Source organism: Diplodia seriata (assembly GCF_021436955.1).
Source record: "Diplodia seriata strain FDS-637 chromosome Unknown scaffold_4, whole genome shotgun sequence".
NCBI classification, from domain to species: Eukaryota; Fungi; Ascomycota; class Dothideomycetes; order Botryosphaeriales; family Botryosphaeriaceae; genus Diplodia; species Diplodia seriata.
Genome location: NW_027117311.1, coordinates 1,828,241 through 1,852,948, shown reverse-complemented (window position 1 = coordinate 1,852,948; position 24,708 = coordinate 1,828,241). Strand labels below are relative to the sequence as shown.

At 59.6% G+C, this 24,708-nt stretch overlaps 8 protein-coding genes across 8 annotated transcripts; 4 read left to right on the top strand and 4 right to left on the bottom strand.

Annotated features, from left to right (window-relative positions):
* Window positions 1-1,524: 1,524 nt before the first annotated feature.
* Window positions 1,525-3,043, top strand: SLS55_004424 (uncharacterized protein; the record flags this gene model as incomplete). Its single annotated transcript, XM_066775882.1, has 3 exons — window positions 1,525-1,693; window positions 1,748-1,803; window positions 1,853-3,043. The coding sequence occupies 3 exons, from the start codon at window positions 1,525-1,527 to the stop codon at window positions 3,041-3,043; spliced, it is 1,416 nt and encodes a 471-aa protein (XP_066633763.1).
* Window positions 3,044-4,199: 1,156 nt separating this feature from the next.
* Window positions 4,200-5,402, bottom strand: SLS55_004423 (uncharacterized protein; the record flags this gene model as incomplete). The annotated part of the gene is made up of 1 exon (XM_066775881.1): window positions 4,200-5,402. One exon carries the CDS (start codon window positions 5,400-5,402, stop codon window positions 4,200-4,202), a length of 1,203 nt encoding a protein of 400 aa, XP_066633762.1.
* Window positions 5,403-7,226: 1,824 nt separating this feature from the next.
* SLS55_004422 (uncharacterized protein) lies at window positions 7,227-8,662 on the bottom strand (the record flags this gene model as incomplete). The annotated part of the gene is made up of 4 exons (XM_066775880.1): window positions 7,227-7,449; window positions 7,521-7,843; window positions 8,139-8,507; window positions 8,585-8,662. 4 exons carry the CDS (start codon window positions 8,660-8,662, stop codon window positions 7,227-7,229), a joined length of 993 nt encoding a protein of 330 aa, XP_066633761.1.
* Window positions 8,663-9,159: 497 nt separating this feature from the next.
* On the bottom strand, window positions 9,160-11,072 carry SLS55_004421 (uncharacterized protein; the record flags this gene model as incomplete). The annotated part of the gene is made up of 4 exons (XM_066775879.1): window positions 9,160-9,546; window positions 9,644-10,349; window positions 10,425-10,578; window positions 10,661-11,072. The coding sequence occupies 4 exons, from the start codon at window positions 11,070-11,072 to the stop codon at window positions 9,160-9,162; spliced, it is 1,659 nt and encodes a 552-aa protein (XP_066633760.1).
* Window positions 11,073-15,144: 4,072 nt separating this feature from the next.
* SLS55_004420 (uncharacterized protein) lies at window positions 15,145-16,209 on the top strand (the record flags this gene model as incomplete). Its single annotated transcript, XM_066775878.1, has 1 exon — window positions 15,145-16,209. One exon carries the CDS (start codon window positions 15,145-15,147, stop codon window positions 16,207-16,209), a length of 1,065 nt encoding a protein of 354 aa, XP_066633759.1.
* A 614-nt stretch (window positions 16,210-16,823) lies between these two features.
* On the bottom strand, window positions 16,824-18,705 carry SLS55_004419 (uncharacterized protein; the record flags this gene model as incomplete). Its single annotated transcript, XM_066775877.1, has 6 exons — window positions 16,824-17,463; window positions 17,617-17,829; window positions 17,893-17,951; window positions 18,004-18,200; window positions 18,279-18,457; window positions 18,527-18,705. The coding sequence occupies 6 exons, from the start codon at window positions 18,703-18,705 to the stop codon at window positions 16,824-16,826; spliced, it is 1,467 nt and encodes a 488-aa protein (XP_066633758.1).
* Window positions 18,706-20,024: 1,319 nt separating this feature from the next.
* Window positions 20,025-21,316, top strand: SLS55_004418 (uncharacterized protein; the record flags this gene model as incomplete). The annotated part of the gene is made up of 2 exons (XM_066775876.1): window positions 20,025-20,033; window positions 20,381-21,316. 2 exons carry the CDS (start codon window positions 20,025-20,027, stop codon window positions 21,314-21,316), a joined length of 945 nt encoding a protein of 314 aa, XP_066633757.1.
* A 1,328-nt stretch (window positions 21,317-22,644) lies between these two features.
* Window positions 22,645-24,286, top strand: SLS55_004417 (uncharacterized protein; the record flags this gene model as incomplete). The annotated part of the gene is made up of 2 exons (XM_066775875.1): window positions 22,645-22,651; window positions 22,848-24,286. 2 exons carry the CDS (start codon window positions 22,645-22,647, stop codon window positions 24,284-24,286), a joined length of 1,446 nt encoding a protein of 481 aa, XP_066633756.1.
* Window positions 24,287-24,708: the final 422 nt, after the last annotated feature.

The following is a 24,708-nucleotide window of genomic DNA, read 5'->3' as shown; positions in this document are numbered from 1 at the left end:
TCAAAGCCCTACAACGTTAAGGTTCTGACATTCGCTTAGGTGCTCTTTTTTGCGGGTAGATATTAAGTGGCGTACTCAAGGAGCTCGGCTCTTACGTTCGTTACTACGGTAGCTGCAGCTAAACTGCCGGCACTTGACGGTCGTTTCCGAATGCACGGCCCATTTGCCCGGCGGTATTCAAATTCCGCCACACAGGCGCTTGCTACCGAGCCAGTAGTATGGGTCTGGCGCTGGTAAGGCAGACTCGTATGCTCAACTGACTCATGCCACCATCCCGAACAGACGGCTTCACGGACGAAGCTTTCTTCCAGAAAGCCGGGCCTCGGCACGGAACATTAAGCTCGCCCTGAAGCCGTTGCGGCTCACCGGTGGAACAGCGGGGAACCTTGCTCATATGAATTATGGGAAGGCAGCTGCTGCAGCTGATGATTTGGAACATACTGTCCTCATTGCAAGTCAATTGAAATGAATACTGCTCCCGCTTGCCAGCCACAGGCATCTCATCGCAAAGTTTAAATCTATAAAAGCGCTTTGAAAAATTCTAACACCGGCTGTCATGCTCGAAGGCTGCCTTTATAGGGGACTCCAAGATTGAAGTTGCCCCATAAAGAGCGGATTTACGTATTTGGCCGTTGCAGCCTCATCGCTTCGGCGGCTTGGAACAACTTTTCGTAAGTTTGGTACAGTGTCTCCTTTCTATCATTCGACAGCCCATAAAACCACCTCTTCTGCGACTTGTGCAACAAGCTAACGTTTCAGAAGTTCGTGTCGTTTGCAACTCGGTATACAAAGTGCTCGATAACTGGGCTGTGCAGGTTAGCCGGCGCTAAGATTAGGCGAGGCTTAGATCCCGGAGCATGGGGAGGATCAGGGGTAAGTGCAGCACCGTAAACTTGTGGAGAGCTTCTCCGAGCCATTTCCACCTTCCGCCGCATGCTTGCCTACTTCCAAAAGCGTAGCACACAGTGTCGCGACCGCCAAAACGGTGTCTTCGAGGGAGAAAGGGGGCCAAAAGGCATTGTTCGGCTGCCTCGGATGGGGCGGTGGCGTCCTGCAGTGCTGATCTCCCAGCCCTAGCAAGGCTACTATTTCCCTTGGCGTACGGAGGTATTATTCAGGAGTAATGTTGTAGGATTCCGTGGGAGCCGCAGGACATGATGTCTGCCTTGCAGCCCCACTTTTCCACCGCTGCAACACGAAGGCTGGCAACGTGCTGGACACTGCTTCGCTGGCTTCTCCAAACACCTGGTCGCTCGACAGGGCCCCCGGCGTCTTGAAGGATGTCGGACCCGGGGAAGCACTCGCCCCCACTGCCATGAATTCTCTCGTACGCGCAAGATGACGGACTGATCCGCCGCCAGGCACTCAGCCGACTGTCTCGTATAAGCCCACTAGTGAAGCTCGGGCTCGCCGCCTGTGACCAAAAAAAGGCACTCGGCGCCAAGGTTCAAGGCGGAGGCGTCAATCAAGCTTAAGCTTAAAGCGGGGATCCCGTGCGGTTTACCCTGAGCACGCGGTTTCGCCATGTTCTCTCTTCGCGTTGCCCTTGGTGCAACAATACTCTTCGCAAGCCACGCGACCCAGGCCCTGCAGCTCGACGTCACACAGGCGCAATCCATACGAGATGCCTCCTCCAACATTGCCTACGGGATGATGAAGTGGTACACGGGGAACAACACGGGCGATGTTCCAGGTATTCACTGCCTCTCCACAGCCTGAAGTCGAGCCGAACTGACCTTCCGCTCAGGAAACCTGCCGGATCCGTACTACTGGTGGCACGCCGGAGCAATGTTCATGTCCATGGTAGCCCCACACCCGCCAGCCCACGCAAGCAGCAACTAACAAACACCAGGTCGACTACTGGTACTACACGGGCGACAACAGCTACGTCGACGTAACCAAGCAAGCCATCATCCACCAAGCGGGCGACACCTGGGACTTCATGCCCGAGAACCAGACCAAATCCGAAGGCAACGACGACCAGCTCTTCTGGGCGCTCGCCGCCATGTCGGCCGCGGAAGCGCGCTTCCCCAACCCGGACAGCAACCAGGCATCCTGGATCGCGCAGGTGCAAAACGTCTTCGAGCTGCAGACATCGCGGTGGGACGAGACGTCGTGCGGCGGGGGCCTGCGGTGGCAGATCTTCACGTGGAACAAGGGCTACAACTACAAAAACACCATCTCCAACGGCGGCCTGTTCCAGATCGCGGCGCGGCTCGCGCGCTACACGGGCGACGCCAACTACACGGCCTGGGCATCCAAGGTGTGGGACTGGTCGACGACGGTGCTCTTCCAGAACGAGACGGACACGCAGATCATCCTCAACGACGGCGCGACGACCGAGTCGCAGTGCACGCGGTCGGACCCCACGCAGTGGACGTACATCTACGGCGTCTACATCGCCGGCACCGCGTACATGTACAACCACACCCGCGACGCCCTCTGGCTCGACCGCACCAACAAGCTCCTCCAGACCATCGAAACCACCTTCTTCGTCGCCTCCGCCAACGGCGCCACGGGCGGGAAGGTCATGTACGAGCTGTGCGAGCCGAGCGGCGAGTGCGACATCGACCAGCAGTCCTTCAAGGCCTACCTCTCGCGCTGGCTCGCCCTGACCGCGCAGCTCGCGCCATCCACCGCCTCGCGCATCTTCGCGCTCCTCCGCCCCTCCGCGCTCGGCGCGGCCCAGCAGTGCTCGGGCAGCGGCGGCAAGGCGGCGGACGCGTGCGGGCGGCGGTGGGACCAGGTCGCGTGGGACGGCACGAGCGGCATGTGCGAGCAGATGGCCGCGCTGCAGGCGGTCGGCGCGATGATGCTGGCGCCGGACGCGGGCCAGAGCCTGCTCGCCCCGGCGTCGACGCAGGCGGGGGGCGGCGGCACGAGCAAGCCCAAGGAGGATGGCGGCGGCGGGACGGTTGGGGGCGGGAAGGGCCTGCCGTTGGTTTATACGGAGGACATTACGGCGGGGGATAAGGCGGGGGCGGCGATTTTGACGATCCTGCTGTGTTCGGCGACGGTGGGGGTGGGGTATGCGATGTTATAGCGGGGGGCAGGAAAGGGAGAGAAAGGAGACGGGGGACTTGGGGGAGGTTGGTGATGGTGGATGGGGTTTCTATTTTTTTCGTTGGTGTGAGGTTGGAGGAAGAAAGACGGGGGGTGGCAACTCCGAATTCTCTTGCGAAGCATAGGGCGGGTGGCGTTTTGGCTCGGATTTCTTTTTTTCCCCTGTTGATGGCCTCGCTGTTGTTTGGCAGGTCGGGGACGCCATTGGTCGAGTTTCGAGACCCATGCGGGCGTACATGGCAGGCGTATTGAAAAGGATTTCATAAAAATAAGCTAAGACTTCAAGATGTTTGAGCATGGAGTCGTCTCACATTGTAGCACTGATATATTTTTTTGTGGGGGGAATGGGTTCGCGTGCAGTGTGGAAACTTGAAGGAAAGGGCTGTCGATGGTCAATTTGAATTGCAACACCGCCTTGAGGGCCAGCGTCGCTGATAAAGGGCGGGAACGGATGTATTCCGCTGTTGGTACAAAGAAAGTCAAAAGCCAAGTTTATGCTCAAGACGGGCATAAGCAAGACTTATTACACATGCGGCCAACTCCGACGTGCTTGTACCAAGACGGAAGGCACCGTGCATCATGTAGGGCTCGCATCATTTCTACCAGACTAAGCCAAGTCACTACGCCCTTTAAAGACGTCTAAATAGAAAGCTAGATTCCTAGACGCCACCCCTGCCAGCGGGACGTTCGCCCGATCTTTCCTGCCGCCATGATTGGCTTGCCACGCGGCTGCAGACAAGGCTGTAGATGTTTCCGATTCAGCACAAGACGCGTGAACCGTCCCCGGGTGGCACGGACAGCCGGCTGAAGAATTACCCCTTTATGGAATAGTCGTCGGGGAAGCGGGTGAGCGGCACAATCCATGATGGAGCTCGGGTCGAGCCGTGAAGCACTTCGATCATTCGTATCGTATCGCTCTGCACGCTTTGTCGATTCGTATGTCTACACGCTGCGCTCGTTCGTACGTATGTCTGTTTGAAAGCTTCGTTCGATTCGTATTTGTACACGCTTCGTTCATTCATACGTATCTCTAAACGCTTCGCTGGTGGTATCTCTACATAGACAAATAAAAGTTAAACAATAACAAAAAATCCAACTCCGTAGACAAATGCAAGACAAAAAGAACACCACCACAATCATGACATTGATATCGAGTTCTTCGGCACTATCCTCCCACTCTCCAACGTCACAAGCTCCACCTCGGACGCCGGCGACCTCAACGGCTGGGTTGGCTGGAACGCAAGCCCAACACTCCCCGTTCTCCCCCCAAAGCCGCTCCCATGCTTTCCCGCAGCCATCGTACTCGCGCTCTTCGTCCGCTCCGACGCGCCGTCGCCCACATACTTCACACTCTCAATAGCGAGACTATCCCTCGTGGGGCCGGCCCCTCCCTTGGCCACATCCCCCGGCAAATGGGGATGCTGGCTCTCGTCCTCGAGCCTAGAAAACACGCCCTCCTCGGCCGACCCGCCCCTGCTGCGGCGATCGTTGAACGTAAACGTCTCGAAGCGATTCCTGCTCGGCGTCGCCAGCGACGAGCTGCCGCGGCCGCCAAACGACAGGTCCTTGTCCTTGATGACGCCGATGAGGTTGTTGAGGACGGAGAACTCCAGCTTGAGCTTGATGCTGTAGACGGCGCCCTTGTACGTCGTCTGGATCTCGTACTGGTTCGAGTACTGCACGCCCAGCAGGGTGACGTCGAAGGCCAGCACGACGGCGTTGACGATGACGAGGTGGACGAGGATGCGGCGCAGGGCGCGGCCGCTCGCCGTGTTGGGCGCCTGCGGCTGCAGCAGGCGGGCCGTCTCGTAGATGTACAGGACGGAGATGAGGATCTCCTGCGCGGCGAAGACGGCGATCTGGATCTTGTCCCACACGGTGAAGACGGGCAGGAAGGCGTCCGGCGACGGCGAGTTGGACCCGAACGCCATGACGATCAAAGGCACGCTCATGACCACGCCGTCGGCCACGACGATCCACAGCACCGCCCGCAGCTTGCGCTCGTCGTGCATCACCAGGTGCAGCCGCGAGTACAGCACCATGCTCTGCCCCGTCACCATGGCCGGGAAGCCGAAGGCGATGAGCATCACCGGCAGCCACCACAGATCGGCCGGCATGACGCCGAAGAATTTGAGCACGAAGCCGAGGGCGTGCGGCGCGATGCCCGACGTGGCGATGATGAAGGACCAGAAGTACAGCCCGCTGCGTTGCTTGAAGGTCGTGAAGATGATGGCGTACAGCTCGACGACGTTGTAGAAGGAGATGGCGAGGAAGCCGGCCATGGTCATTAGGATCGGCATGCTCACGTCGGCTTCGCCGGTGACGCCGTCGCTCGCCATGGTAGGATTTGTGTTTTGTTTTGTTTTTTCTCTCCTTTACCGGTGGAGCAAGGCCGTTGATGTTCGTTGGTCGTGTTGCGCGTCGAGTCGTGGGTCGTCGGTCGTGTGTCGTGCGGCTGACTGGTTGGCCGCAGGCTTGTTGTGGTGGGAAGATCAAGGTGACGAGCGGACGAGTGATGGGCGAGGGAGGCAAGTGCGGAAGAATGGCGTTACTTCCCACTGGCGGCCGTTGGAAAAAACTGGCGCAGTTCACAAGGGCTAGTCGAGTCAGGGCGACAACGAGCCGACGGCAGAGTGAGATAGAGAGAGAACGCAGGGTCAATGCGGGAATGACGAGTAGCAGGGATGCTGGAGTTCAGGAGGAGAGAGGGAGAAGAGGCCGGCCACACACAATGCGAGTCCCAAAATGGACTGCTAGCTGGCTGGGCTGGAGTGGACGTCGACGACAGCCTCGCAGATCCCGGCCTGTCGTTATATGTTTCCAGTCTGCAAATGTCGTCGTTGCATGAGGCTAGCATGCATCATCTCTCAGCCTTTGGTGGCGGCGCAACGTCCGGCTGGCTACGTCGCATCCTTCCGCCGCTGGTTCCTCACTTGGGTCTTTTCCCGTTCCCCGCAGGCCGGGGGTACGATTAAGCGAGCAGAGGGCCCTGGGTCCCGAGTCAGGAACCTCACCGCACCGATCATTCGTCGTATGATTGTTGCTGGAAGGTTGGTTGGAGGTAGGCGGGACGGCGTCCAGCAGGCATCCATGGTTGCAGTGGCGACCAGAACCCTCTGGTTCCCCGTCCTTCAGATGGATGACTGCTTGTGGGCCGCGTGGGCTGCGTCTCTCAATTTCCTGTGGTTTCAGCGGAGGTTGGACCGCCGCGTATCGGATCTCGGATCCTTCGAAAAAGCACGACCCGAGGCGCGGTACCTTACGGCGGCGGCCTGCGCGGCTGACGATGGACGACGCTCGGGACAATGCTCCACCGCGCCTGTGCCTGCACCTGCACCTGCGAAGAAAATCATCAGCACTCGAAGATCAGCGGTGATCTGGACAAGGCCAGGCCGGGGATCGGGAAGGGGGAGCTCGGGCCGCGCAGATAAATAGATTAGCGCGTCGCATGCGCCCCCCCAGCCCGTCCTACGCGGTACTATACAGACGCCTATCAGAGTGGTGACGTCCCGGCCCTAGCGCAGAGAGGCCGATTTAGAGTTGCTGTGGCAGTCCACTAGCAGCTGTGTCATCCGTCGGAGTACGGAACCGCGCTCCCGCGACGCCAGCCCCTTGCAGCTCCTTTGAACGGCCGAACGCGCAGCCACCTGGCTCGTAAAGACACAAAAGCAAACATGGCCCTATGGTGGTGTTGTGGAGACGTGGGCGATTAGCGACGGCGACTACCGGCCCACGCGTGCCCCTTTCCGGAGCCACCACCGCATCACGGGTCCGCCCCAGCGCGCTTGCTGCGGAAAACTAGCACACGTAACCAAGATTCTCGATAAAACCGGAGTCGAAGAGCCTCGGCGAGGCGGGGCGGTCGGTCGGGCACCAAAGTTAATCATCCACATTCCGAGTGGACTCTCTGCTTCCGATTCGCTGCTGCTCGGTTTGAGCCTGACTGACGAAAGCTACTTACGTGCTTTTGCAGGAAGCACCTACATTAACCCATCCGCCACCGACCTTTTGAGGAAATATATTGCTTCTTCTTGGGCTGACCCTTCTGCTGCCCGTCCTCTCCGGCTTCCTACTCCTCGGGCCGCTGCGCATAAACGACATGACTGCAGGATCACCGGTTAGCAAAAGCGGGTCTGGAAGCAAGGGCGGGCGCTAGTCACGCACTAGTTGTAGTAGGCGTGGATGTTCTTGTTCTTCAGGTCGTTCCGCACCTTGGCCAGGAAGACGTTCACCTCGTCGACCTCCCACCTCAGCATGTCGGTGAAGATGCGGTACGAAAACGCCTCGAGCCCCTCCAGCGACTGGATCAAGTTCATCAGGCCGCACTGCTTCTTCAACCACCCACTCATGTCAGCATCGGCTGCATCCGCGTCGACGACGTCACACCTACCAGGCTTTTGTCCTTCGGCCATCCCCCCACCGGCACCTTGAACACCTCGTGATGCACATTCACAAACCCGGCTTCCTTAACATAGCCCTCCAGCCTCGGTCCCGGGTCGCACGCCCTCTTCGCGTCAAGACACGCCTGCCTCAGCGTGTCCAGCCACTTCTTCATGTCGTGCTCGGGTGTCAGCGTGCCGTCGTCGGAATAGTAGACCGAGTCGTAGTCCTGGAACTCGACCCAGCCGCCGGGTTTGACGTTGGCGTAGGCGCTGCGCACGAGGCGGGGCCAGTCGCCGATAGCTCCCGCCAGGTAGCGCGAGAAGATGTAGTCGAAGGGCTGGCTGTGCGACCATTCGTTCTCGACGTCGTCGATTTCGAACTTGACATTGGGCGGGACCTATGGCGAATGATGGTGAGCATTGGGTCTTTTCTCTTCTTATTTCCTCGTGCGATTCAATTGGTCTGATGGCGTTGACGTGGGTGAGGCGGGCAATACGAGCTCCACGCGTCCGTTCGGAGAAGCGAGTCGCAAGGCAGGCTACACGGCGATGCGATGTGATGCGATGCGATGCGATGCGACGCGATGCGACGCGACGCCACGGCGAGCAGCCGCTCGTCATGCGCTGCGCTAGATGCCGCTCTGCCCTACCCCACCCGCCGACCCTTCAAGGAGAAAAAGGGCGCACACATACCCACGACGGCTGCACCGGACTCAGATCATTCCCCAAGATCTGCGCTTCAGGATACTGATCGCCCATGCAAATGCTCCAAATGCCCGTACCACAACCCAGATCCAGCACGCGTCCGTTGAAGTCCTCGGGGAGCGGCGTCAGGTGCAGGCGGTCGCCCGTCAGCTTGGTCGTCATGGCATGGGCGAGGTCGAGGCGGTCCTGCTCGGGCTCGTCGTTGGGCAGGATGTACGAGCCATCCTTGTAGGCGTGGTACCGGCGGCCGTTCTGCACCGGGTAGGCGACGACGGACGATGTGAGCGAGGCCGAGAAGGTTGAGAGTTGGTCGTCGACGGAGCCGGCCGAGTCGAAGGCAGAGTCGGCGTCGTCGTACTAGGTGTCGCGCGCACCGAGTATAAGTCTTTCTTCTGTGTCGCACCGGGGCGGTGAGAGGAGGAGCGGACACACACCTCGGGATCAACTTCTGGGCCGGTCGCGGGCTGGGGCTGGGCTGCGGCGGCTGATTCTGATTCTGATTCTGCGCACATGTTGGCGGAGGAGTCGGGAGCGGCGGCGGGGTGCAGTCGGGACGCGCAGGCGCTTGAATCAGTCGGGAGGTTTATCAGGGATGCGCTTCCATTCGGAGCCCACATTATTTACTCTGCCAGCTGTGCCGCAGCGACGGTTGTGGGGCACAAACAAGGGTGTGGAGAGGAGGTCGTTGCCGATGCCGATGCGCACGCGAGTTGGGCCCGGGGGGTCTTATTGCACAGCTGACACGAGCAACGACCCTGTCGCACCAGCCTCTGCTGACTGCCTCGCCTCTGCTGCACGCACCTTCCTTTTTGTGCGGCCACCCCACGATAACACCCCGGTTTCGCAACTGCTTGAAACACGGCAGCTGCAGCACGCACTTGCTTCAACCACCACCCGGGTTTAACTTGCATCTTATCTCCAATGACGCGGGTGATCGCCCTTTCTATTCTTCTCACTCTCACCTCTCGATACCTCGCGTGAAACGTCACTCCCACCCTCACCCTCACCCTCACAACGCTGCAATATTCGCAACATGCGCCCTCGTCACAACGCCCGCCTCGGCATCCTTCGCCTCCATCGCCTTCTCCTCCTCCCTCTCCGCACCCTCCGCCATCTGCATCTTCAACTCCTTGAACCTCTTCTCCGCATCCCACACCCACGGCGTCTCCGCCGTAAACAGCAGATCCATCTCCTCCAGCGTGCGCTGATTGCTCTCCGGATACAGCGCCCAAACCATCGGTATGGCCAGGAAGTTGCACGCGCCGAAGATATACAGCGTCTTCTCGCCAATGGCGCCGAACATTACCGGACACAGCAACGTGAGCCAGCCGTTGCCGATGCTCCATCCCACCACGCCCCACGCGTTGCCCTTGGCGCGGACTTCGAGCGGGAAGATCTCAGCGGGGAAAAGCCCGTGGGGATGTCAGTAAAAAAAAAAAACAATCGACCAGTTGATGTGACTCAAGAAGGGAGGAGGCAACTCACCACGGCACCGTCAACCACGTCGCGCCAAACACGGACGTGAAGATGAACACAAACGACGCCGCCGCCGCCCCATAGCTCTGCGCGGCGTCCGCGTCGCCCGCCGCGCGCGCATCGAGCCCCAGCCGCGCCATGCCGCCGGCCAGGAACATGGCGACGCCCTGGCCGACGGCGCCCCAGTACAGCGTCCAGCGGCGGCCGATGCGGTCGAGCGTGAAGACGCACACGAGGGTGGCGAACATGTAAAAGACGTTGTTGAGCCCGCTGATCCACTGGCTCTTGGTGCCGTCGAAGCCGGCGATGCGGAAGATGGTCGGCGCGTAGACGGTCACGCCCGCGATGCCGACCCATTCCTGCATGATCTGCAGCCAGATGACGAGCTGCACCCGCCGCCCCGTGTGCAGCTTGCCCGAGCCGATGCCGAAGAGCATGTGGAAGTACGAGTGTTGCTTGGACGTCTGCTTCTCCAGCTCCGCGATCGCTTTGATGTCTTCGAACTCGAGCGACGCTTTGGCGATGTCGGCGGCGGCGCTGTCGCCGCGAAGCCGCCCGAGGATGTATCGCGCTTCCGACTCGCGCCCGACGCGGACGAGCCAGCGGGGGGATTCCGGGAAGAACCACACGATGCTGAGGAGGAGCAGGAGCGGGATGATTTGGAAGGCGATGGGGAAGCGCCAGCGGAAAGCCGAGGCGCCGCCGTCGATGTAGGAGAGGCCGCTGGACGGACGTTGGGCGTCAGTATCGGGACACAGACGTTGATGGTGGTGGGTAAGTATGGAGCTCGAAACTCACAATTCCAGCCAATACGCGACCACGACGCCGAAGATGTTAAGGGTGAACTCGATGGCGATGAACTGCCCGCGCGACGTGTGCTCGGCCGTCTCCGTCGCCCACACGGGCACGATGGCGTTCAGGATGCCGGTGCCGATGCCATTGACGGCGCGCGCTGTAGATATGTTCCCACGTAAGTCACTCCCGCTCCCACCAGAAAACCATCATCCTCTCTCCGCGGAATGATTTCCACGTACCGCAAATCATCCAATCCGCATCCATGGCCGAACACTGCAACGCGGCGCCCACGACGGCCCAGCCCGCACCCAGCGCAATCGTCCTGATGCGGCCCACGCGATCGCCAACCCACCCGCCCAGCAGCGCGCCGAACAGCGTGCCGAGATAGTACACGGCCACGATGCCGCCCTGCAGCAGGCTGTCCGTCACGACCGGGTCGCCCGTCGCCTCGTCGACGTAGCCGAAGCCCATCAGGTCGATGTAGTGCTTGGCGTTGTTGACGCCGCCCATCATGCCCTGGTCGTAGCCGAAGAAGAAGATGGACAGCGCGGCGACGCAGTTGATGGCGGCGAGGAGGGACGACTTGCTGAAGTGGGAGGCCACTTGCCAACGGCCGCTGCCGGGCTGGAGGGGAGGGCTGGCTGCTGCCATGGTGGTGGTGGTGGTGGTTTTCGCTCGACCCTTCTTCACTTTTTATAAAAATTTCCACCCTCGGCGGTGGTTAGTGTTGGCAATTGATTGATTCCCAGGGAATCTATCGATCGTTGTTTGCGCGGCGCGCGCAAGAGAGAGAGAGAGAGAGAGGGAGGGAGAGGGAGGGGATCCACGTCAGCGTAGCGTTCGACGTAGGCGGGGGAAGATGGTCCCTCAGTATTATATATGCATCGGTATATGAAAATCGGCCAGCAAACCGGCGAAAGCTCGCCCGGCCGACGGAGATCCCACTGCCTTACATGACGCCGGGCATGCATCACCAATATCCCGCTCTTTTGCCCGTCCCGGCGCTGTGGATTGCCCGATTGTAGTCAAAGCGGGTGGGGTCGCAAGCGCCGCGGATTTCCCCATGCGGCCATCCCGGTGGGCGGCAACAGGTGACGGGCAAAACCGCGAGAGCCAGAATCGGAGGGATGGCCCAGCGGTGATCGTGATCTTCTTTCGGGTCCCGGCGGAGGGGCCACAGGGCTTTTGGGTGCCGCCTTTTTGTTGGCTCCTCCGGCGGAGCGCCGACTTGTGTGGGGGGCCCGTGGGGCAAGTAAGGGCCGAAAAGCAAGGTCGCGGGGGTGGGGTGCGTGGGCGATCGGCAGTGGAGGGAGGGAGGCTTGCGTGCGTGCGTGCGTGCGTGCGTGCGTGCGTGCCTTGCTTCCATCATGATGGGCCGGTGATTTTTCGGGCCGGTTTCCTGATCGCTGTTGCGGTTTCGGCTGTTGATGTCGGGTGAGGGTAGGGTAGCTATGGGTTTTGTTTGACGAGTACATAGACAATGGCAGGTTTGTGCATCGGGTGGTTGTCCACATACACGGTGGTACCGGTAGCATGATGCCGGTGGCGCGCGCCGTTGCCGGGAATGGATCGATTGAGCCGCGCACAAGCCATTTAAGCTCCAGCCAAGAGAAATGCACTGTTATCTATAAAGTATAGCTATATAACTTGGATGTTTAACCTTAAATGGAGAGGAACCTTTGAACACGAGGAACGCCGCGCGCTTGCCATCAAATAAGCGCATTTTTAAGCTTGTGTCTCAAGGATAACGCAGCACTAATCAGTCTTGATCCCCAGATTCTTAGCCCAGTCACTGTTTTTGTGGCCATGGGGTTTCTCCAAGTACTTTTCAAACTCATTGAAGACATCTATCACAGGCTAAAGTTGCTCGTAGCTCAGCCTTGTGCGCTCGAAGTACGGCAGTTGCCTCGCACTTTCGACCATGTTGCGAATCTGCTTTCCATTCAGATCATTCTGGGCCAGCCGGGCAATGTTCATGCGCAGGCTTTCGGTCTCAGTGGCTTCTTTGTCAAGGTCACTGATGAAGCCGTACCAAATTGTGGTCCTCTCCTGGTGTTCCAGACACGGGTAATGGATTGCGAGTTGAATCCGTGACAAGTCGCCCTTGCGCTACCACGGCTGTACCAAGTAGTTTGAAGGAATGGGTTGCTTGCCCCACCTCTTCCCTGTTCATCTTCCATCCCGGACCAGGCGCCGAGTCAGCGGCTAAAGAGGTCTTCGTCAGCATCATCAACCACATCAAATCAGTCAACCAGAACGTCTTTTGGAACCTTTCCCCATCAGGATCTGACGGATCAGTGCCCTCCATTCCAAGTCTTTTGAGATCAATCATCTTTTCAAGTCATCACTGCCGAACCAGACGTTCTGCTTTGATTGTCTCATGACCTAAAAGTTGCAAAGTTCAGCTTATCCAACTCGGCATCGAGTGGTTGGGCCTATTGAGCCTGGTCATCTCGCGTGTTGGGGGATGTTCTCTTATTGTGGAATGCGAGAGCCTGTACCGCATAAGCTCCACAAGCCCTGGCTGGGCTGAGAGTCATTTGTTGTAGAACAAAAAGCACAGCCGCTGCACTGAATTGCAGTGCGCGTAATCTTCCTTTCTATTGCAACATTTTCTTGGGCTTTTCCATCAGCTTGCAGACAAAGTCCAGGCTTCGGAGTCACAGGTTAAGGTACTGTTGAGGGATTACGACAGGACTGCCTCAAGGCTTGAAGTGCAGATCGGACATAGCCCAGACATCGTGGTAGGGCTTAAGCGTTCACTAATTATACCACGGCTGAGGCGGAAGCCTTTCCACTAATCTTCTTGTTATTGAAAGAAAGTTTGAATTTTCTAGACGATACTCAATAAGGAAGTTGATTATCTTGTGTATTGAACCGTAGGGTATGTTGTATAAAGCAGGTTGCAGTCAAGTACGATTGGCCAATCTAAAAATTCTCGCGTCCACAACGATCTATCCAATCCAGCCCCTCCATGAACCGCACAATCTCCACCCCCAGCACCTCCGGCTTCTCCAACGGAACCAAATGCCCACACCCCTCAATCACTTTATTCACCCACCCCCTCTCCACCCCCAACTCCCCCACCAGATCCCTCTCAAAATCCGCATCCCCCCTCAACACCACCACCGGCACCCCAATCCCCCCCACCAACCCCCCAAAATCCTCCTCCGCCGCATACCCCGGCCACGCCGCCTTAGCCCACTCACTCCCCCTCAACGAATCCCTCACACACCCCTCCCTGACCGCCTCCCCCAACGTCCCCGGCCCCTTCGTCAACACATTCTCCAGCACCTCCCTCACGCCCTCCGCACTCTCATACGCCCTCCTCTGCTGCTCCTTCACCTCGGGCGGAAACCGCAATCCCCCCAGCGGCGCCGGCGCAACGAGGACCAGCCCCCTTAATCCCGCGCATCCGGATCCCGCCGTCGCGGCGTAGTGCTGCGCGACCTTCGCCCCCATCGAGTGCCCGACGACGACGAAGCCGGCGGGCGCGTCGCGCGTGTCGTCCAGCGCTGCCGCGTGGACGACGGCGGCGAGGTCGCGCGACATGGCGGCGGTGCCGTACGCGCTGGGGTCGTCGGAGATGGGCCCGGTGCTGGGCGCCCAGCCGCGCGCGTGGTAGGTGATGGCGTGGGCGGTGCGCAGGGCGGGGTGGGCGGCGAGGAGGGGCGTCTAGGTGGTGGGGGAGCCGCCCCAGTAGTGGAGGAGGATGAGGGAGGGGCGGGTTGGGGAGGGGGCGTTGTGGGTGTAGAGGTGGAGGGTCGTGTTGTCGGTTGTTGTGGTGGTGGTGTGGATGGGGGTGGGGGGAGGAGGCATTGTGGTGCGGTGGGTTGGATGTCCGGTGTTGGTGATGGTGGTTGTGGGTTGTTTGGGGTGGTTGGTGTCGAGGGTGGTGTTGTTCTGGGGCTGTTTACAGCTCTTGGACTCCACTCAAATACCTTTTACGACAGCTTCTTGAGATCGTTACATTCCGCGATTCATAAGCGTGAGGGTATCCACGGATGATTTGAGTTGTGGGATGAAGTTATTTGAGTTGAGATGTGGCGCTAAACATCTTCGGGCAAGTGCTTACTTACATTTCTCCATGGATACACCCTTCTCTCTCTTTTGCAGAATGACATCTTACATTAACAACCTCGCGCGGTCTAACAAAGCAGCAGTGGATAATTACAGCAACGTTTGGCGGTTGGTGTTCGGTAAAGGAGTACAAAGCGCCGTTCATGATCGACAGTAACGTATTAATGCACTGCCGCGGCCTGAGTTTAGACGTATTGACCGACAAGTTACTTTAAGAGGCTACCGCAAGAGCCCCATTGCTGTATATGATGAAAATATCTTAATAATACTTCACACGTGCATTCTAAGATTTAGAAACGTCTCACCCGCCAATGTCTGCCGCTATTCCCAATCGGAATTTATGGAAGTATTCCCCGCATAAGGCATCATCGGTCCGTGCGTAACACTGCTTATCTACCCGGGTTTGCTTGACCCTTGACAAACGGCGACGATTGCAACGGCGAAACAGGTAGTCATCTCCGTAGGATTTCTGTGTATCTCGTGTTTACAAAAAAGTAAGATAGCCAGCCCTACTGTATTATTTGAAGCAGGCCCGTCGCAACACATTCACCTCGTAACCTCTCCGCACCCCCAAGAGATTGAACTCCATCCACCCCCGCATTCCTTCCACACATCCGCCCCCACCCCCCCACCTCGCCCAGCCATGCACTTCTCCCGCACCATCTCCGTCGTCGGCGTCCACGCAGCCGGCGAAGTCGGCGACGTCATCGTCGGTGGCGTCCTGGACGTGCCCGGCAAGACCATGTACGAGAAGATGATGCACTTCTGGACCAAAGCCGACGGGCTGCGGCGGCTCCTCCTCAACGAGCCGCGCGGCCGCGCGTCCATGTGCACCAACCTCGTCCTGCCGCCGTGCGACCCGGCCGCCGACGCGGGCTTCCTCATCATGGAGAGCGACGAGTGGGCGCCCATGTCCGGCTCCAACACCATCTGCACGGCGACCGTGCTGCTCGAGACGGGCATGGTGGAGATGGTCGAGCCGGAGACGCGGCTGGCGCTGGACACGGCGGCCGGGCTGGTGACGGTGACGGCGAGGTGCGAGGCGGGCAAGTGCAAGAGCGTGGCGTTTGATAACGTGCCTTCGTTCGTCTTCGCGCTGGACTACGAGGTCGACGTGCCGGGGATCGGCGTCGTGCGGGTCGACTTGGCCTGGGGAGGGATGATTTTCGCCGTCGTCGACGCGGCGTCCGTCGACCTGCGGGTTGTGGATGCCAGGGGGAAGGAGCTCGTTGTGGTTGGGGAGAGGATCAAGAAGGCGGTGCAGAATGCCATCGAGCCGGTTCACCCCGAGAACCCGGGCATACGTGGCGTGAGCAATGTCGAGTTTACGGCACCGTTGGAGGAGAATGCGAAGGGGGACGGGAAACAGGCTGTCAATACGGCTGTGGTTTCGCCTGGACGGCTTGATCGGAGTCCTTGTGGGACGGGGACTTGTGCTCGTATGGCTATACTACATGCTCGGGGTCTCCTTGATGTCGGCGAGCCGTTTCGGCACTTGAGCATTACCGGATCGGAGTTCACGGGGCACATCAGAGGGACGACGAAGGTTGGCGATTACGATGCCATACTACCAACAGTTGAGGGAAGTGCGTGGATCACCAGCTTCAAGCAGGTTGTGCTTGATCCGTCTGATCCGTTTCCGGAGGGGTTCAGAGTGGGCGATGCTTGGCATGTACCCAGTGGATCAGAAGAGGAGCACACGCGGTAGTGACAATATGAGGAAATAGTCAATCAAGTATGTCCCTGGGCTGATGATTCATTCGTGTTAAAGCCTTGTCTTTATGCTGGGATATTGGTCTTAAATACCGATACAAATAGAATATAATCTTGATAAGGTAGATACAGGCGGTCTTAAAACTTAAGCTGTGATAAACAGGCTGCGGTTTTGAGATCAACCGGGTTACGGCTGTAGAGGACTATGGGTTGTGCAATTGCGGCGCGAATTCGGAAGAAGAGGGTCTCAGCAAGCAGGGCTGTGGTGGAGTTGGACGAGTAATGTAGAGAGCAGGGCTTGCGGATTGTAGTGACTGACTGAGGAGGTTTGAATGGCTGGGGGCGATCCAGGCGACAATGAAAATGTGCGGAACCACGTGCTGCGACCAGGGACAAGAGCCACTTGGGGAGGGGGCAACAGCAACCAATTGGCTGTTAGCACTACACATCCTTATTACACCGCATCTTCCAGAGATTCTTGCAAAATGAACGGCCTCTATTGTCAAAAAAGATTGCTTTACAGACCAGCCACAAGCAACACCCCGTCACAACACATGACCCATTACGACCTCGCCACCCTCCCCTCCCACCGCACCACCTCCGCACATCCTACAACTGATACCTAAAATCTGGATGCGTCTCCCCGGCGTCCTCATACGCCTTCTCATCCAGCACCTCGGGCAGCGCCCTCCTCTCCCTCTCCCTCCGCCGATTCTCCAGCCTCAACCCGACATACAACGCCGTCTGGCTCACCAAGCTCAACGCGACAAACCCCAGATTCGTGCTGAACCCCGATCGATACACGGGGGCCTCGCGCGTAATAAACACATTGCTCGCGACAAACGCGCCGCAATTGCCCAACGCAATAACACACGCGAAGCCCACGGTCCTCTTGTACCCCTTGCCGAGGTTAATCGCGCACCACACGACGGTGATGGGCATCGTCAGATACGGGCCCGCGGTCACGAAAAACATGCCCATGTACCGGATGTTGGGGGCGCGCGGCTGCGCCAGCTCGACGGCCAGCCCGGCCGCGCAGATGACGGACCCCAGCATCCCGAAGACGTAGCGTTGTTGGATTCGCTCCGAGATGTAGGCGCACGTCAGCGAGAAGACGAAGGAGGCGGCGTAGATGGGGATGCTGTGGATCTGCGCTTGCGTCGCCGTGTACCCCAGGCCCCGCAGGATGGATGGCTGGAAGGCGACGACGGACGCGGCGTTTTCTTCGGCGCCGAGGTAGGATAGGACGCTGCGGAGGAGGAGGGGGAGGGGCGTTAGCCTGGGGGTAGGGGAGAGCGGTGGATGAGTGGGATGGGAGGCGGGGATGGGGAAAGGTGGGATGGATGGATGGATGGATGGATGGATGGATGGGTGGGTGGCGGGGGGAGGGACAACAACGCACCAGAGCCAGATTTTCCAGTCCAGCATGTACTTGACGAAGCGCTTCGGGCCCAGCTTGTCGTGGCGGACGATGCCGCCGTCTTCGACGATGCGGGTCAGCAGCACGGCCTTCTCTTCCGCCGTGAACATTGTGCTTTTCTCGGGGAAGGGGACGATCCAGAAGATAGAGCAGAAGCTGAAAACGACGGTGATGAGGCCCTCGATGATGAAGATCCTGGGGGAGGGGCAATCAGTATACCATCATTTGGGAAGCGCTTTCTTAGCAGCATTGACTCACCAGCGCCATCCCTCGTAGTTGCCCACGCCGTCCATTTTCGAGATCAGGGTTGCGAGCAGCTGCACACGTCGCGTCAGTGGCTGGGGGAGGGCACAGATGGAGGGGAAATACGCCATTGAAGGCACCAGCCGCAATGGCGGCGCTGAAGAACCACGTGTACCGCCTGAGGAACTCGTCTTTCTTGTAATAGCTGCCGATGAGGTAGGCGCAGCCGGGGACGAAGCCGGCCTCCATGATGCCCTCGAGGAAGCGGCACGCAATCAGGCCTCCGGCAGATCGTGTAACGCCCTGACCGATAACGGTGATACCTGCAGCAAGCAAGATGCGAAACACGGTCTAAGTACGACATTCGGACGATCAAACACAGGGCGAAAAGCAAAGCTTACCCCAGCACAGCATCATAAGGCTCAATGTCTTCGGACCGAACTTCTTGAAAACCAGGTTGGCGGGCACGCCGAAGACGACGTAGGCGAGGGTGAAGATCCAGACGGCGATGTTGTACTGGTTGCCGTGCAGGTTGAGGTCTTCCTCCATGCCCTGGATCTTCGCGTTGGCGACGTTGGACCTGCAGGGGTTCATTAATTGCTGGTGTTGTTGCACGGGACAGACGAGAGCTGAGATGGGTTGTTCTTACCGGTCGATGAACGAGATCAGGAACAGGATACACAACAGCGGCACGACCTGGAAGTCCAGCTTACGCAGGATGCGGCGCTCGATCTTGGGGTCGAAGGGCTCGCCAGGTAGGCGCTCCGTGTCGCGCGGCGTGGACGCGCCCGACGACGCGGTGACTACTTCGGGAGCCTTGATGCTCATGGTCGCTGCTCGCACTGTCTGTCGCTTACGATGCTGTGATCACAGGGGAGAGGCAGAGGGAGAGTGAGCAGAAAGGAAAGTTTGGGAGGGAGAGCATCTGGCCGGGGGAAGGGCATGGGCCAGCAGAAGTAACCTGTAGGCGGGCGGGAAATCCCTGGGCATTGCTGCACGCTTGTTCTGTACCAGGCGATTCGCAGTGTCGCGGGGCGGGGCGGCGTCAGCGCCAGAATGAGGAGGAGAGGCAAGGGGCGTCACCGGTGCAGGGTTAGTTTAGAGATAGATGAGTCGGTGGTCCTATCATCACCAAGTGAGCTGATTGCATTGCGCCAGAGGGTGGAGAGGCCAAAATACCAAGGGATCACGACGGATATTCCGAGCTGCATATACCTTGTCCTGGCAGCCAATTGTGGGGTGCGGAGGTGGCGGTCCGCCGGAGAAAATGTACTTACTGGCCAGCCTCTACCGTCAGCCTGGCAGCGATCTGCCGCTCACCTTCTGTATCGTCCGGGGGCAGCAGCACATGGCTGATCGACGAAACAGCAGCGGGAAGGCTGACCACGATATCGCACGCCGCGTGTCTGGAGGCTTGCCGTCGCCGTCGGAAATCTCGTCTGTGTCTCACGCGAGAAATGTGCGCTGGTGCTGGGCAACATGGAAAGCCGCGAGTGAAATGCAAAGACCGGGGTGGTGGTGCGGCACAGCAGGCCCTGCACTCGGCAAACAAGCACCGCGACAAGACTGCCACTCAGCGTCAAGCACTCCCACGACACTCGTCGCACCTTACAAAGCGGGCCTAGGCGCCGTGATAGTAGGAATGTGTGCGAGGCACGGTTCCTTCCGCCGCGCAGACGCGCCTTATTTCCCCGAGCAGGCAAGTCCAGGAATTTTACCACCACGGCGGGCGGATCCCCACGGTGTAAGCTGCCGTAATATCCTCCCACACCTGCCCGCGTGGTCGGGAGCTTCGCTGCCTGCCATCAGCGTGTGCGGCACTTACGAAAAAACCAATTTATCATCATCCGTCGGGGCCGATCTGCAGTGAAACAGAACCGTCCGAAAAGGGTAATGTCCAGTTGCACGGCAGAAGCGCTCGCGTGGCCCCCTTCGCCATCTTAATACTGCAAAGAGCGCGGCGCACCCGCGCGTCCAAAGTTCGCCATGATTCCGGCCAGGCCGTTGCTGACTCTCCCACCTTGATCCCACTTCCCGCTCGACAACCACTCCCGCCCACCATGGAGTCCTGGGACGGGCAGGGCGGCGCCATCACCGGTGTGTCCATCTCGCTCGGCACGCTTGCGACCTGCATCGTATGCGCACGCATGTGGGCGGTGTACAAGCGCAGAGGCTGGCTCGGCCTCGAGGACGCGATGGTGGCGCTATCCAACGTGCGTGGTTTTTCACGTGTGCGACTGAACAGAATTCTGACAGTGTCGACTAGTGCTGCCTGATAGTCATCACTGTAATAGGGTGCGAAGGTCAGTCGCAGTAGCAGAGCCGCTCCGACAGCGACAAGAAAAAAGCAAAACACTGACATCACACCAGCCGTCAGATACGGCTTCGGCCTACGGAAAGAGGACATAGCAGCAGCAGGAGGCAACCTGCGCCTCGCACTAAAGGTACGCTTTCCACACCACGACCCCACGCGCATCAACGGCCCCTGACATGTCGCCCTCAGTACTTCTTCCTCTTCCAAATCTTCTACAAATGCGTCATCCTCTTCAACAAGCTCGCATTCCTCCTCCTCTACCTGCGCGTCTTCCAAATCCACTCCTTCCGGCTCATCTGCCTGTGGTCCATTGCCTTCGTCGTCGTCGGCTCCTTCAGCTTCATCCTGGCGACGCTGCTCGAATGCCTGCCGATCGCGTGCAACTGGAGCAAGACGGTGGCCGGGGGGTGCCAATGCATCAACAACTCGGCGTTCCGGTGGTCGTGGGCGGCCTTCAACACGCTGACGGACGTCTGGGTCGCGCTGCTGCCGATCCCCTTCATCCAGCGGCTGCAGATGTCGCGCGCGAAAAAGCTCGGGTTGTGCCTGCTCTTCGCCCTCGGCCTCTTCGTGTGCGTCTGCAGCGCCATCCGCATGAAGGCCCTCGTCGCCAGCACCCGCAGGGTCAAGGACACGACGTGGGACTCGGCCCCCGCCTTCCTGTGGTCCGGCATCGAGGCCGCCGTCGGCCTCATCTGCACCTGCCTGCCGTCCCTGCGCTGGCTGCTGTCGCACGTCATCCCCATGCTGGCGTCGACCGCGGGCGGCGGCCACTCGTCGGACAAGAACCGGTACTACCAGACGGGTAGCGGTAGTGGCGGCGGCGGCGGGGGCGGTGTTGCCGGCGCGAGGACGTCGCGGCTGGGCCATCTCTCCTTCTGTCACGGGGGCGGCGCGGCGAAGAGTGGCGTGGGGGCGGGCGTGCATGAGCTGCCGGGGCTGGTGCCGGCCAGGGGCCGCAGCAAGGTCGATGCGACGGCGACGACGGCGGCGGCGAAGAACAGGTACGGCGAGAGCTCGAGCGAGGAGCGCATCATTGGGCCGGTGGTGGGCAGGGGCGAGATCCAGGTGCAGACGTGCGTGTCGGTGCAGAGTTCGTCGACCAGCGCCGTGGGGGTGGATTGAATCGTCTGGCGTATATTTCGTTTTCTGTTACAGGTTTATTGGTCGGGCTGGGGTCGCCAATGGATGTAATGCTGGCTGGGTACGCGTATGTGTAGAAGTCGAGTTAGCGGATGATGTGCTCAGCCTTACCCGGCGACGGCGCAATGACGGTTAGCCCGATGGGGCTACCGTCCGCGATGGCTAAATTGACATAAAATGCTTCAGCCGGGACGGCATGTATCTTTGCAGGTAATGAAACATGGCAAAGTACCTTCCGTTACCTGTTGCTACTCCGTGCCGCTTTGGCTACCCGTGACGACAGCACTACTTCCCGGGAGATTTCTAAGCGGGACTGTATCCCGAGAGAGCTGGAGATGCCATTGGACAGCTCTCGACTCTGTGCCGTGCTGTGCCGCTCCGCCCTTGCGCCGCACTCCGACCCGACGAGCCGTCTACCCCCCGCCCCACCTTGCGTCCCGTCCTGCCCCACCCGACCCCGAAGCTTGCCTTAGCGGGCCGGGATGCTGAGGGAATAACGGCGAACAGGGAATATCACGTAACTGCATGCAGCACCTCGGGCTTTCCGCTCCGTCCCTCGTCGCCATCCACCTCACCGCAACCTAACCTCCGCCGTCCATCAAGTACTACCTACTTGGCCTGGGTACCAACACGGTATAGTCAACCAAATTAACCAGCAGACATGGCAGCCTACACCGTAGCTGATCTCTTTCTGGAAAGCCTGGCGCTGGTAGGGAACCCCCAATCTCAAGGCCGATAAGATCGTCCACTCGCTTACACTCCCCGCCAGTCTGGTGTTGACTACCTGTTTGCCGTGCTTGGCTCCGACCATCCCAGCATCATCGAGGCCTACCGCCGCCGACAAGAAGAGGGCAGGTCCTGGCCGAAGCTTCTGATCTTTCTACACGAGGCAAGTCCGTTTATCCTTCAGCCGCGGACCTCGCGCCTCCGCCTGCAACCTTCCCTTTCTCATTTCACTGCGCTGTTTTTCTCTATCTCTTTCCTCTTTTGATCTACTACACTTTGACATTGCACGGTCCAATCTACCCCCAACATCACAGAGCACGGCAATTTCCCCGATCCCCTACCTTGGTAGTCAGTACTTCCGGCTAACGCGACATGCAGTTCGTCGCTCTATCCGCCGCCGACGGCTTCGCCCGCCTGACGAAGCGGCCCCAATGCGTCATCGTCCACGTCGACGTCGGCACCGCCGCCCTCGGCCAAGGCCTGCACAACGCTTCCTCGGGCAGAGCGCCCGTCCTCATCTTCGCCGGGCAGGCGCCCCTGACGCTCAACGGCGAACTGCCCGGCTCGCGGACCGAGCACGTGCAATGGTAAGTACAGATTTCCAGTCACTTCAACGTCAGCGGCAAGACATCGTCCCCATCGGCCCCCGCCCTCTACCTACTCATCCGCTCTCGTCGCTTTTCCGTCCGGTAAGTTGGAAGAACTCGGCTTTTACTAAATGACATTTGCAGGTACCAAGACATCCCCAACCAACACGCCCTCGTCGCGCCCTACGCACGCCACACAGCCGAGCTCAAGCACGCCGCGCACGTGCTCCCCGCCGTCCGCCGCGCGCTCTCGCTCGCCGTCGCCGGCAGTCCCGGTCCCGTCTACCTAACAGCGACGCGCGAGGTCCTCGCCACGCGCGTCGCCGACGCCGCCTTCGTGCCGGCCTCCCTCACCACCACCACCACCCTTCCTCCTCCCCATCCCACCCCGCACCCTCCACCCTCCCACCTCGCCGCCCTCCCGCCCCACGCAGCATCCGCCCTCGCCACCGCCCTCCTCACCGCCGCGCGCCCGCTCGTCGTCACCGGCTACCTGGGCCGCTCGACTTCTGCCGTCCGCGCCCTCGTCGCCCTCGCCGACGCCGTGCCCGGGCTGCGCGTCTTCGACGCCGAGTGGCGCGAGATGTCGTTTCCGGCGACGCACCGCGCCGCCGTGCACCGGTCGACGGGCGCCGCCAAGGCGATCAGGGACGAGGCCGACGTCGTGGTGTTGCTGGATGTGGACGTGCCGTGGATACCGGCGCGGGGCGTGAGGCCGGAAAGGCAAGGGGTGCGGGTGTGGCATGTGGACTGCGATGCGGGGAAGGTCGGGATGGTGGCGGGGTTGGATGTTGGGGTCGAGGAGGGCCGGACGTGGACGGCGGATGTGGGGGAGGCGCTGGCGCAGGTCGTGGCGTGGATTCGGGAGAGCGCGGCGGGCAGGGCGCTGGTGGGAGAGCGGGCGGCGGTGTTTGAGACGCGCTGGGAGGAGTTGGGCAGGGAGCAGGCGGAGGCGGAGAGGGTGTTGAGGGAGAAGGCGGCGCCGAGGGGGGACGGGAGGGTCTCGGCGGCGGGGCTGTTTCGGGCGCTGAGGGAGGTCTTGCCGAGGGAGACGGTGTGGGTGAGTGATGTGGTGACGAATCAGGTGGTTTTGAGCGAGCAGTTGGGGTTGGATGTGCCCGGGTCGAATTTCACCAAGGGCGGGAGCGGATTGGGGTGGAGTGGCGGCGCGGCCGTCGGGATGAAGATGGCGACCGAGTTGTTTGATACGGAGAAAGAAAGGCCGTGTATGAATCGCCGGGAGGGCGGGAGGGATGGGAAGGGGCGGTTTGTTTGCAGTATTACGGGGGATGGCGCGTTCGTCTTTGGCGCGCCGTCGGCTGTGTATTGGGCGCAGTATCAGCACCAGACGCCGTTCTTGACCGTCATTGTCAATAATGGTGGGTGGAAGGCGACGAGGTCCTGCATCAACGATGTGCATCCGGATGGGCTGGCGGCGAAGACGTCGGATCGGGATCTGGGGATAGATTTGCGAGGCAACGGGCCTGATTACTTGGGTATTGCCAAGGCCGCGGCGGGAGGGAATCTGGTCACGGAGAGAGTTGACAAGGTTGGCGACCTCAAGGGTGTCATTGCAAAGTTGGTCAAAGTTGTGGAGGAGCAAAGAGTTGGTGCTGTCTTGGAGGCCGTAGTCGTTTAAAAGTGCCGGTGGCGGCTCGGAAACAGTGGCCAATTACGTTGACAGATGGACGGTTGCCCGAGTAGTCATCATCGAGCGTCGAATGGAAGCTTCTCAGTTTCAATCGCATTACTACATGATTCGTCTTTCGTCATGTGAGGGAATCCGCAGTGTCATACGTGCTCATTTACTGAAGCGGGCTTCGAGACATGCTTTCTCTATTAATATCGTGCGCAGTACCAGACAGCTTGAATTCAGGTTGCCAGCCTCCTCAAAGTACGTAAAAGCAAGAAGTTGACGCACTTGATGGAAAAACAATCTGTGGCGATATCCACTCAATCTTGCCAGGGTCCTGCCGGTTTTGGGCAAGGGTCGATCCGAGCACCAACGGGGTCGCAACTTCCGCTGTCTCCGTGGAACCAACACCAGTCTGGCTCTTTCAG